This window comes from Geotrypetes seraphini, chromosome 6 (assembly GCF_902459505.1).
Source record: "Geotrypetes seraphini chromosome 6, aGeoSer1.1, whole genome shotgun sequence".
Classification (NCBI taxonomy): Eukaryota; Metazoa; Chordata; class Amphibia; order Gymnophiona; family Dermophiidae; genus Geotrypetes; species Geotrypetes seraphini.
Window position 1 is genome coordinate 39,586,403 of NC_047089.1, and position 13,240 is coordinate 39,599,642.

Below are 13,240 nucleotides of genomic sequence, written 5' to 3' on the forward strand. Positions count from 1 at the left end.
AACTACTTCTACTCCTACAGGTCTCCTTCCATATTCACAGGGGTTAGAGGCACATCCCCGTGACAAATACCATAAATTCACAAATATAGTAACTTATTCAGACAGTGGAAGTGGATCATAAGCAATATGGAAGAAGCTGGGGATGTGGTTTGGGTAGTAGCATCACGGTATTGAATAGACTAAGAGGAGCGGGGTTAGTGAGAGTTTGCTAGTCAAAGCAACATGGTGCATTCCTTGGGGTTGAATGAGCCAGAGGCAGTGTCCCAGTGGGGCATTGGTGGCAGGAGGGAGGAGGTTTAGATGATTTTTTTTTTTTTAGCGGGTTGGCCAAGCATGTGGTTATTGGATGAAGGCAGTTCCTTATGCTCAGGTGGCATGTGTTCGGTGGAGGCTGGCCTTGCCTGGTTCTATGGAGACTCTCATTGTGCCTATATCTGCGAATAACCAGTCACGAATGCTGAATCCACGAATATGGAAGGAGACCTGTACTTATCATTTCTGTAGAAGTAGGAGTTAAAAACAGCCTTGAAAAAGTGGGCTTTTAGTCTGAATATGAATACTGCCAGAGACGGAGCTTGATATATTGACTCAGGTAGTCTGTTCCAGGAATATGGTGCAGCAAGTTAGAAGGGACGGAGTTTGGAGTTGGCAGTGGAGGAGAAGGGTACAGATAAGAGAGACTTACCCAATGAACGGAGTTCCCGAGAAGGAGTATAAGGTATGACTAATTTATCCTATTGTTCTTGGTGAACCTCCGTTCATAGGAGGCAGGCCTCTTTCAATGGAAAGGATGATCTGGAATGGGGGAGGATCATAGGATGAAGGTGTTAAGTAGGGTAGATTCAGGAATAGTCTAAGATAATATTTCTTTACAGAAAATGTGGTAGATGCATGGAACAGCTTCCTTGTGGAGACAGTATCTGAATTCCAAAAAATGACAGCATAGAGAATCTCTATGGGAGAGAAGGGGAAAGAATTACAGAGCTCAGCAGTTGGTGCACCTGGGCATATTAGATAGGCCATGTGCGCTTTTTTTTCTTTTAATCTTCTGTTTCTATGATTCTGTCTCTCAGTATAATTCTGAATTTGGTGGAATGCAGTGTTTTGATGTGAGAACCATATGTGGACATGCTGGACTGCCAATATTGCAATATCACATTTAAAGAAAACCCTCAAGGAAGGAGTATAGTAGCATGACCACTGCATGCCAGCAGAAACGTTATTCAATATCAAATACTTTTCTAAGGAAAGAATATGATCATTTTAAGATACATTACATAAAACGTGATCAATTATGTTAAACCCTGCTTTATTTTTATCCGTTTAAATGCATCATAAACTCATTCTCATCGTCTTTGCTGTCCATGAAAACCCTTGCTGGAATTCTCCAGTCATAATAGGTTCCCATATATTATTCTATATGTTGCTTGCTGTATGGGAATAAATTCATCTTCCAAATCTATCAAAAAGATTGAATGTTCACAACAATGAAGAAGGAATGATATATTCACATGTCTCGTACAAAATAAAAACAGTATATGCAAATCGTTGTGCACAAAGCAAATTAAGACTCCAGGCAATGCTAAAACCAAGCATCTCTCCCCTTAAGTGCCATTGAACCAAAGGCAATGTTTCGCTTGGGGATGCTTTAAACATAAGACTCCTCTGCAAAAACACTTTGGTCTATCTCTTCAAATTCTGGATTACTGCAACATTCTGTATGATGCTCTATTTTACCAGTCACTTCTTTATTTTTAAGACATTTATGAAGGTCTGGTTGGAAGAAGTAATCTTCACCTGCTTTTGTGAGTTTGGGAGAAACACAGAAATGGTTTTCTGTCTTAAGACTTCCAATTTTACACTCAGAGCTCATGTTTGAAGGCAAGATTTTATTCTTCTTGAACTTTATGGCATGGACACCCGTGTCTTTGCAGGCTGAAGTCTTTTTTACATTGTCCTTGGCCAAATGTTCAAGGTCATCACAAGAAACAACGGCTTGATTGTGAGAACTCTGAGAGTTGAATGGTGGCCTTTTGCTCATCTGAACAGAGAGAGAAACGTTCTGCCCATAAAATACTGTCTGTGGGATGTGACCAAGGTCCTTGTCTACTAAAGGTAGCTTATTGCTGTTGGGAGAAGTTGATTGGCCTGAAACTAAATTGAAATCCATATCCTCTCTGTCTTTCCCAGCAACGTTTTGGTTGTTCTGCTGTTGGGTGGTGTTCAGTCTCTTATATTTAGCTTCCTCTTGACAGAGGAGTGAGCTTTTTATCTGCATTTTCTCTTGACAGGGAGACAAATTGCAAATCCCACCTTTCATCATTGCATTAAGCAATTCTGTTGCCATGGGGCTTTTTGGTACATCCTCTTTCTGTTGACACAGATGGTCTTCTAATGCATTAAAATAATCTGCTTTGCAAACTGTTATTTTAACATAGTTACTACACTTTTCTTCTTGTCTGGATGCTTTTTCCTTTTTTCTCAGAGACCACTTTTTCACTGTGCATGTACCATTTTTTAGCCAAGTGTTGGGATGGAGAGCAATAAGGTTCTTTTGTGCCATGCCTTCTAGACTGTCTTTTCCCATGCCAGCTGCATTGCTGCTGCTGGCTTGCTTAGGAGAAGAATTAACCTCAGTACTCACATGTACACTAGAAAATGGAATGGAAGTCATACGATCAGGAGAAAGCTCCCCTTGTTTCCTTTGTGAGTGAAAAATAGAATCTAAGGGAGAAACAGTCTCACTGGGAGTAAACAAAGAATAATCAGAGAACTGGGAGAAAGCGCTGTCCAAGGAGCTCATTGAAGATCCCGATGGAGACGTTCCAGGAGAAGATAAGCTAGAGCAGCTGTTTCTAGAGCAGCTGTTTTGCCTCATTGGGGAGGGTGGCTGAAGCTGATTATTGATATCTTTCTTTTCAGCATTTTGATTTGTTATGCCACACCTACTCACATCAATTCCCAAAGTCATGCTACGGTTAATAAGTTTTTGCCCCTCAACTTGCAACGAGCGTAACTGTTTGAGATAATTTTCCTCTTCATGTGACATAACAGCATCACAACTTGTCTTGCGTGCTGCGCTCTCATGGGAATAATTCAGTTGACTGAGTTTAGAAGCCAGCAGAGCTATGGTGGGTTCAGAGCAGCGACGGTGTTGTCTCAAGCCTCGGAATGCATCTGACATGGTCGTCGATGAATAGCCTGAAGTGCTTGAACAGAGGGATTCATTTTCTGAGTGTTCGTGGGATGTAGAATTATGGTGCAACCTACAAGAAATCTCCACTGGTTTTGACCTGGGGAGCTGCTTAATCTGAATTTCTTCAACCTCATTCTGGTCCAAATCACAGTCACTGAGGGTCAATACCGAGTCTCTGCTCCTGTTGTCCTGACCTCGTTTTTTGTTCAAGTCACTAAACGCAGAGTCAGTGTCATCATTCAACTCATTCTCCAGGCTGTCATAGGAAGAGTCTATCAGTTGGAAGGAACAGATATCTACGAGAGAATGAAAACACAGTTTCAGCTTTTAGCCAAATTCCAGTTTTATGGATTGAACTGATATTGCTGATTTTTAAAATTTAAACACTGTTATTTACTTATTTGTATAATGAAGGTTTCCCTCACCGCCTTTGTACATTAAATTTTATTCTCTAAACAAGGAAATAGATGACTTCTGATTTGTAAAGAAAAAGAAAAATATTGACCATTCCCTCAGTAAAGAATTGATGGCCAATAAAGAATCAGTTTCAAAGCACTTTCAGCCCCTGATTAGTTCAATGTTCATTCTGCCTTTAAGACTTCCCACTTGCAAAACCCATACAGCTTTCCACATATAGCAAGCTAACCTAAAACTGAATGGAAGATGCTCTTTTTAGCAACAATGTCAAAACCTGGTCATATTTTAAAATTATGGGGTGTAATTATTATTTCATAAACAAATAATAAAGAGGTCCTTTAATTAAACTATGGTTTAAAAAAAGGCCTTAGTGCATCTTTGCATGGCTTTTTTTCTTGCAAGCTAAGAGCATGATCCCTCTTTAATGCTGAAAATTTCATGTCACTCTAGCTGATTATGAAAATAAAATAGCAGCCTTCACACTCTCCATTCCATTCCTTACTCATCCAAAGCATGAAGGCAGTAGTGGCGGCAAAAGCAGTAGCAGTCAGCACAAAGGCCTGTATTTCAGTGTGAACTCACATGCTACTACTACTATTAATTATTTCTATAGCTCTACCAGACACTTGCAGCGCTACACAGAGTCACAAAGAAGAAGAAAACAGTCCCTGCTCAAAAGAGCTTAAAATCTAAACAACCAAGACAGACAAACAGGATGTTATGGACATAATTAAGGGGAACGGTTAATCAGCTGGCTGGGTTGGAGGGCGGAGGGGAGTACAGGACAATCAGCTATTGTGACATCACTGATGAGGTTGGCTCTTAGGTATTGGTGGAATGGTGCATTATGACATCACAATCTCAGCTCTGCTTCCCAAAGGCTGAAGCTCTTCACACTACTACTGCTACTACTATTATTTCTATAGCACTACCAGACGAATGCAGCACTGTACAGAGTCACAAAGAAGAACAAAACAGTCCCTACTCGAAAGAGCTTATAATCTAAACAGCCAAAACAGACAAACATACCCCAGGGCCTAAGAGTATTCACTGACTCAAGACCCCATGCTGACTGCCACTATTGGGCACAGATCATAGAATGGATGGAAGCAGAACATCCCTGTTTCTGTGACCCCGTCTATTAATGATGTGACCCCATTTGGGGACCCAACCCACAGTTTGACAGCCACTGCCCTAGATAGTGTAAATGTACACATGGCTGCATAAGAGACCAATATTCAGTTGCAAAATACACATATACCTTTCTTCAAATACTGGTTGAATTTGTGGGAGTTAAAAAATAGGTTTGTACTGTCAGATACTGTACGAAAAATGTACCTCTTTGCGGACTGAATTCCCTTTTGTGCATATTCTGCTATTGCTCAAGATGAATTCTTTCACTAACTAATGTCATCTGGAAATTACCTGGCCTTCTTAAACCAGGATTTTCCTGTTGTCTGACATCAAGTACATAAAGGCCACATTTAAATGTATTCCATTTCAAAGACCAACTACTGGGTATAGAAAAGAGGACTTTAACTGAAAATAATGGCATATTCACACATGGATATCCCAAGAACTTTGTTTTATACAGAGGGTCTACTTATCATCAAAAGAACATTACTCGTAATATCTCTAACTTTATTTAGAATAAAAGACTGAATGTACTGTACCCGAGCCATCTTCTCTGTTGTCACAGCTCACTGATAAGTCTCTATTAAGTGAAGTGATTTCCTCTCCAAAAATCCTACGGCAATTTTCAATTAGAAACTGCACAAAGAACGAAACCTGCAATAGATTAACAATGATCAGCTTTCAACACGATCTGAAACCAATAGGAATCTGCAATATAAATTCTCTGCTCACGTTACACAATCAGTAGTGCTCTAAAAAGTTAAAATTCAGAGGGCTACCCAAATGATGTACACTATTACCATAAACCGTAAAATAAATATTTTGCATAAAATGTCTTTTTATCAGTGTATCATTGCTGAGTGTGGCCATGAATTTGGATTTGGAGGTTGAAATGCACAGCGTCAGCATCTATTAAGCAAACATGGTTATTTTTATTACATAGGATTTTTTTGGACCCCAGTTCGATTACAAAAAATAGATAATTCTAAATCTAATAGATGCTGGCATTGTCATATTAATATAGGGACTTTGGATCATCTGTTATATTTCTGTCCACTGATACTTAGTTTCTGGAAGTCAATTTGGGGACAAATAAATTTCATTCTTGGGTCATCAAAATTTAAGTTTGGATCCAATAATGCAAATGTAACTAAATTAGTTAATGAGCCATCAAGTATGAATTAATAATTGTCACTAATTTGAATTTACAAGTACATCTTCATGTGGGCCATTCTATATCCCTGAATGCCTAAATCCCAAAGCATGCAACTCAAAAGGGAAGGACATGGGTGGGTCAAGAGAGTTCTGAAAATCTGTACACAGTTTTATAGAATGGTACCATTAGGGCAGCGGTCTCAAACTCAAACCCTTTGCAGGGCCACAGTTTGGATTTGTAGGTACTTGGAGGGCTGCAGAAAAAATAGTTAATGTCTTATTAAAGAAATGACAACTTTGCATGAGGTAAAACTCGTTATAGTTTATAAATTTTTCCTTAATTGCTTCTGATAATTTCAGCTATACACAGCTGAAAGCAGTGCAACTTGCAGAAAGTGAAGTTTAGATAGTTTTTCACTTTCTGAATGTTGTGATGCTTCCAGCTGTGTAAAGCTGAAATTATCAGAATCAATTAAAGAAAGATTTATAAACTATAAAGAGTTTTACCTCATGCAAAATTGTGATTTAGATTCTAAAGTATCAACTGCAAGAGACAAGATTTTGGTGTAGTCCTCTAGGCTTTTTTGTAGAAGGGAGAATCAATATCCGACTTGTGCCTGGAAAACTTGTGCCTTAAGTGTCCAGTGGTCGCGTCCGCAACTGCCTTCAGCTCTCACCTCCTCCAGCACTGGGCACACGCACAAGCTGCACTGTCTCCAATGGTTACCTTACATTCTGGAATGTTTCCCGCCTCACTGCTGTAACCTCACGCAAGCGTTTTCCTGCATCTGTATGCGATTGTCCTCTCCACTCCACCTCACAATCGCGTGCAGACGCAGGAAAGCGCTTACGTGAGGTTACAGCAGTGAGGCGGGCAATGTTCCAGAATTGCCATACTGAGACAGACTCAAGGTCCATCAAGCCCTGGATTGGCCACTGTTGGAAACAGGATACTGGGTTTGATGTACCTTCGGTCTGTCCCAGTATGGAAATGTGAACCTCCCGACCTGGATGTCCTAATTCCTATCTTCACATCTTGTATATAATTGGGCTTCATATTACTCACCTTTTCCAAATTCAAGTGTAAGGTAAGTTACAAACAGGCATGTAAATTATTTCTCTGTCTGACTAGACTTACAATCTAAATTTAAAATTGAATGCGAAGTTGCTTGTCCAAGGTCATAAGGAGCATCAATGAGAAGCAGCTGAATATGAAAAATGTTACAATTTTTTAAATATGGAAGACATGCACACAAGTCTTGCTTCTCTTAGGGAATGCAATGGGTATATCAGAACTGCATTTGTGTATGCAGCAGGGTAAACACAAGACTGGATCAACCTTCTTGGGTGAATATGGACCCAACTGATCTACATGCATGGTTGTATAGTGCAGGGACATAAAATAGATAATGATTTGCCATGTTTCTCTCTCCTGACACAAAATCTGGAACTATTTTTAAGAGAGAGAACTTTCTTTTTTTCTCTTGTTATTCTTTCAATTTCTCCTCTGTATTGCAACCAAGAATAACCAGTGCAGTTGCCCCAAAATATAATACAATATGGAGAATACTACCCTACCACCTGTCTTTCTCCATCCTTGTTAAGGGAAGCCTAAGATTAATGCAATACACTGCACACATTAGAAGGGGTTGGTCCCGTAGGCTCTTAACATTTATTGGAAGATGTCACTCATATGTGGTAAGTGCTGTCCCGCTTGTCCTCGGAGAATGGACTCCACCTCTCCCAACCAGATCTGTTTTAGCATCTGCTTTTGGGCAGAATAGTTGTAACACCAAGTGTAGTACCAGTACCGTAAGGATTACACCACTACAAATACCAGAAAGCTGATCGTTTAGTGATACCTTTTTTGTGAATTCGCTCTCTGACTCAACACTTGAGGGGGTTGGTGGCCAAAGTACACTGGGAGCAATGCAGACGGCCAAGTTAAACGCAGTCATCTGGTTGGTTTCCGACTGCTGTGCTATGCAATGCAAAACTCCAAACAGGTAGCGCAAAAGGGTGACATTTGATCTGGGAAGCTGATCTATCAACCTGGCAACACAAAAACAAAATTAGGCAGTTAAATTAGAAGCAGGGTTTATAATCTTTCAAAGCAAGAGAAAAGGATTGTTTTTGGTTTAGTAACCATCAATTATAACGGTGCAAAATGTACAAAGGGTAGAAATTCTCATAAAAGTACCAAAAAGGTTTGTGCTAAAAAGGAAAAATTCACTCTTTAAACACAATTCACAGTGAATTCCAGAAGGAAGTAAAACTAAGATCAGAACAATTCTACTTCCCTTTTCTAAGCATCTATTTCATTTTGGATCTGACGATTTTCCTTAATCCCTAAACATACCATAATAAACTAAAAAGCATAATAAGCCTGTTATATTATCTACTATGGATAAAACTTAAGCTTACTAAAGAAATGCAAAATAATTAGATTTTTACTACTATCCTGAAATTTAGATATTTGGGGGAGTAGTGATCAATATGGATAAATAAGGCATGCAATTCACACTTTTTTTTAAAGCATAGTTCCCATTTTATTCAATGAGAATTAGTTACTAATAACTGGGGATAACGACAAAATATCACATTGCAACAATAGCCCACACTGATAACTTCCCCCCTAATTCTCCCATTGTTTATGTCTGCATCCAGAATGAAAAAACAATTGCAGCTTCATTAATTAATTGGCAATGCTTATATGTATAGGTTTGTAAAATGAGATGGATACACATTAAAATGGTGCCACTTATACAAGAAAGATGTGAAATCACTACTTCCACATGGAAACTGCTAGAGCCTCTCTTGGTTGGTTGGCTGATTTTTGTACTAAACATAAGAATAGCCATAGTGGGTCAGGCTAATGGTCCATCTAGCCCAGTATCCTGTCTTCACGGTGACCAATCCAGGTCACAAGTACCTGGCAGAAACCCAAATACAACATTCCATGCGACCGATCCAGAGCAAGCAGTGGCTTCCCCCCATGTCTGTTTCAATAGCACGTGATTCCTTTCTAGAGAGAGACACTTACCCATTACTGCTTCTTCTTTATCACTTATAATTTCTATAGCACAACTAGATGTATGGAGTGCTGTGCGGATACACACAACATGCGCTTCTGTGGAATTTACAATCAAGACACACAGGCAAGATAAACAGATTTCAGGAAATGATCTGGTCGATATTCAAATCAAATTAATTGGCCAGAAATTTAATGGCCTCTGACCAGTTAAATCACTTGTTCAGGGCTATCTGCTAATTTTCAGCAGCACTAAATTGGCACTGAAAATTAGTGGTTAGCACCTAAGGGAAAGCCAACTTTTTTTTTTCGGGGGGGGGGGAGGGTGGTCTGGTGGTGGAGTCAGCACTTGACCAGTTAAGTGAAAATATTCAGCACATAGCCAGCCAGGGTAACCACATAAAAGTCAGTCCTATCCTTATGCAACAACCTATGGCTGCTTAAGTTCTGAATACTGACTTAATCAGTTATGTGTTAGCTGACTCCATGTAAACCAGATATTCAGTGCTGAAGCTGGACATGGGAATAACGCCGGTGGCGGTCAACACTCACTGCCCCCAGCTAAATATTTACCCCGTAGTTTTTAGCTCATATCAAAATGCTTCTTAATATCTGTCATATTGCTTTCTCCATTTTATTTAAAATCAGCACTTTGCATACCCAACTGCAAAAGTGGAGCGTCAAAACACAGGACATGACTGAGTTTCCTTTTTGATAACTGAGATATTTAGCATTTCTGTTATCACCAAAGCCCATCATTATCAACATGACCCATGAGATTTATAGATCACATGGTCTTGAAGTGACTCTCTCATGTGTTGACAGCATTAATCAAGTCACCCTATGTCTGCTTAAACACTGCATTCCAGAGCAGCTCCTTTTTTTAGCCTGAAAGCAATTGAAAAACCAATGGCATATTCTAAATCAGTGTTTTTCAACCTTTTTACACCCATGGACCGGCAGAAATAAAAGAATTATTTTGTGGACCGGCAAACTATTAGGACTAAAATTTAAAAACCCCGTTTCCACCTCATCTCCGCAAGCTCGGCCCCTACAAATCAGCTGATCCCATCCACACAAGCCTCAGTTATGATTTTATATTGAATGTATTTTATCAAAGTATAAAAAGAAACAATATTCTGTACAATTGTCATTTTATAAATACAAATAATACAGAGCAAGGATCAACAAAACCCCTGTGTCGCCTCCCCTTCACATATATCCTCTCTACTATTAAGAAAACTGAACAAGCCAAATTATTACAGAATGCTACACAGAAATATCATGCTAACAGATTACTGCAGTCACACATGACAGGAATAGTTTTAGGGGAGTGCAACTAGGGCAACTGCCCCCTGGTCAGAGAGCGCCCTAAGCCAGTTGGAAGCTAAAGAAGCACTGCCTGGGCTTTGGAGTCCCCAGTTATGTCTAACACCAGCTCTAGCAGGATATATATTTCAAATCTGATATATTCTAATCACAAAATAGAAATAAAATTATTTTTTTCTACCTTTTGTCGTCTCTGGTTTCTGCTTTCATCTTCTTTTCACTCTCTTCCTTCCAGCGTCTGCCCTCTCTGTCTCTTCAATCCAGCATCTGCCCCTTCCATCCACTGTCTGTCCTCTCCCCCTTCCATATGGTATCTGTCTTCTTTCTATGCCCCTCTCCCCTTTCCATCCAGCCTGTACCCCCTCTCTCCTTTTTACATGATTCATTCCAGCTTCACTGCTCTCTTCATTTTTATCTCTCCTACACCAGATCTAGCATCGTTGTCCCTCTCTGCTTATTTTTCTGCTGACCCCTTCCCATTATCAATCTTTTTACTTTCTCATGCCTGTCTCTCCCCTTCCCCTCCTCTAATCTCCCTGCCATCTGTTTCCTTCTCCCTTCCCTCCTCCTCCTCCTGTCCAGCAGTAACTCTCTTGCCTTCCTCCCCTCACAGCAGTATCTCTCCTCCTTCCCTAAAGGTCCAGTCGCAGCTGTCCCTTTTTTTCCCTTGCGCAGCAGCTTCCCATATTCCTTTCCTTCCTCCCCTCCCAGCAGCATCTCTCCTTCTCCCTCTCCAATAGCAGCTGTCCCTTTTTTTCCCTTGCCCAGCAGCTTCCCAGACTCCAATAGTGGCTTTCTCCCCTCCAAGCAGCTCTCCTTACTTCCCAGCACAGCGATTCAGGAAGGCAGCCTCGGGTTGCGCCACCTCTGAGGAAAGAGGATATTGCATCATCAGAGGCAGCCGCGACTTAGCAAAAGCCCCAAGGCTGCCTTTGTGAATCGCTGCGCTGGTAAGTAAAGGAGAGCTGCAGAGAGGGGAGAAAGCCACTGTCGGAGGCTCCTCATGATCTCTCCTGCCCAGCGCAGACCAGCTGAAAATATCTCGATCTTGCCAGCCCTGCGCGGACCAGCAGGAAATTGAAGTTAATCAATCTTGCCGGCCCTACCGGAACGGCAGAAATTTTCTGCGGACCGGCACCAGTCCACGGACCGGCGGTTAAAGAACAGTGTTCTAAATTGTATCTTAATGGCCAAGCTCTAAGAAAGCTACATACAATGATGGTAATTTTATAACAGGGTGCCAGTGTAAAATGTCCAAAAAATGCACCCATTTCAAAAGCAATATAAGTGTCTATATAAAATATAAGTGCCTTTATAAAATAGGCTTTCAATTAGCTGTAATAATACACAAGGGGCTCCTTATACGAAGCTGCGTTAGCGGCTTTATCACATGGGACTTTTCATCACGCACTAGCCCCTGCGCTAGCCGAAAAACTATCATCTGCTCAAGAGGAGGCGGTAGCGGCTAGCACGGCTGGCAGTTTAGCACGCGCTATTACGCACGTTAAACCGCTAATGCGGCTTCGTAAAAGGAGCCCAAAGGGAGGTAGTTCTCAAGCTGCGTTATCTACCCTTAATACAACTTAAAAAACGCTAACACAGATTATTTTGCCCTAATGCAGTGTTAAGTCATCACAAGTTATATAGTAATGAGATGCAAAACATGCAAATGTATATAAAGCAGCTCATTACTATATAAACGCTATATTAAAGCTTGCAGTATGCACAAGCTGTGGCATAGCTTATTAAATAATCCCAGTTAAAAGCCGGAGTTATTTTACCACCCGAGAGCATTGGGCCACGAAACCACAGCCTGATGCTTCAGACTAACCCCTCTTAAAGGGGTTAGCATCTATAAAAATTAATAGCTCCCTGCATGTCTTCCAATCAAGCCCTCTACAATACTAAACTCCGACCAGGCCCTCCAAGCTGTTCCCCCATCCAGAAACCTTGCTCCCAGAAGTAAGCAGGCCCTCCTAGAAGGCTCCCCTCGTACAATGGTACCAGTGAGGGCACAAACATCTGAGAATCACACCTGCCCACCCACTAGAGACCACAGAAAGTTAAAGGGGGAGGTGGGGGAGTTTGCCTACACTAGGAGGATTTCCAGGTAGAGGGGCACACCTTTGGGAAGTCCTGACTGAGGTTCAAAAGTGAGGGAGGAGACTTAATTAGAGGGTGATCAACAGGCTTTCTCTTGGTGGGGGGGGGGAGATTGCGAGAGACTATTAACTTTTACAGGTGTTGGCCCCTTTAAGAGACAGCTTAGAAGCACCAGGCTGATGGTCTAATGTTGCTTGTGCGGTAACTTGCAAGCAGCTTTAGTATTTTACCAAGGGAGACAAAAAACTTTGGTACCAAATTATCACAGGCTGTGACTCCTGTGGTAAAGCAAGCTGTGGTAAAACTTATCTTTTACCGCACCTTAATATCTTCCCTCCAAAGTTTCTTGTACAAATATGCATCTGCTCCACAGAAAGTATAAAGGGTGATTCCATAAGGTGTGCCTAAATTTTCATCTATAGCTTTTCAGCTCCACCTCCTTGTGTCAGTGGGCAGTGCCCCATCTCCTCAGTTTGTACCAAATCAGTTGATCACCCCTAAGGGAGGAGAAATAACAAGGAGGGCACGGGAACTCCCCAACCAAGTCAAGTCTTTTCTGCTCTGCAACAAAGACAATTAATTAATTAAACCCCATGAAACTTAATATAACAAAGTAGAACTACCTGAGTGCAACTAGCACTAACATTTATACACCTATTATAGGCTTTACCATGGACTCTACCACTCAGCCTGTGCTCAAGCACCTGATAAATCACAGGTAAGCTGAGCTCCCAGGGGAATGCATCCCGAGCTATCCCAAGTGTTACTGCAGGATGGATAGATAGGTGCCCTGCAAAACGGCTGCTTCCCCAGCTACAGTCCTCTGAACCAGAGACTGTATCTTCTCCAAGGCAGAGCTGTCCCAGAGATCCTGT

The 13,240-nt window shown here is 41.1% G+C and overlaps 1 protein-coding gene across 2 annotated transcripts in view; it reads right to left on the bottom strand.

Moving 5' to 3' along the window:
• Positions 1–261: 261 nt before the first annotated feature.
• ARHGAP20 (Rho GTPase activating protein 20) overlaps positions 262–13,240 on the bottom strand; it is a 187,702-nt gene continuing 174,723 nt past the window's right edge. For both annotated transcript variants that reach the window (XM_033949793.1, XM_033949794.1), the window contains 3 exons: positions 7,765–7,954; positions 5,287–5,401; positions 262–3,492 (listed from right to left, as the gene is read on the bottom strand). In XM_033949793.1, the coding sequence (XP_033805684.1) occupies positions 1,649–3,492; positions 5,287–5,401; positions 7,765–7,954 (2,149 nt within the window). In that variant the 3' untranslated portion in view covers positions 262–1,648. The remainder of the gene's footprint in view (positions 3,493–5,286; positions 5,402–7,764; positions 7,955–13,240) is intronic.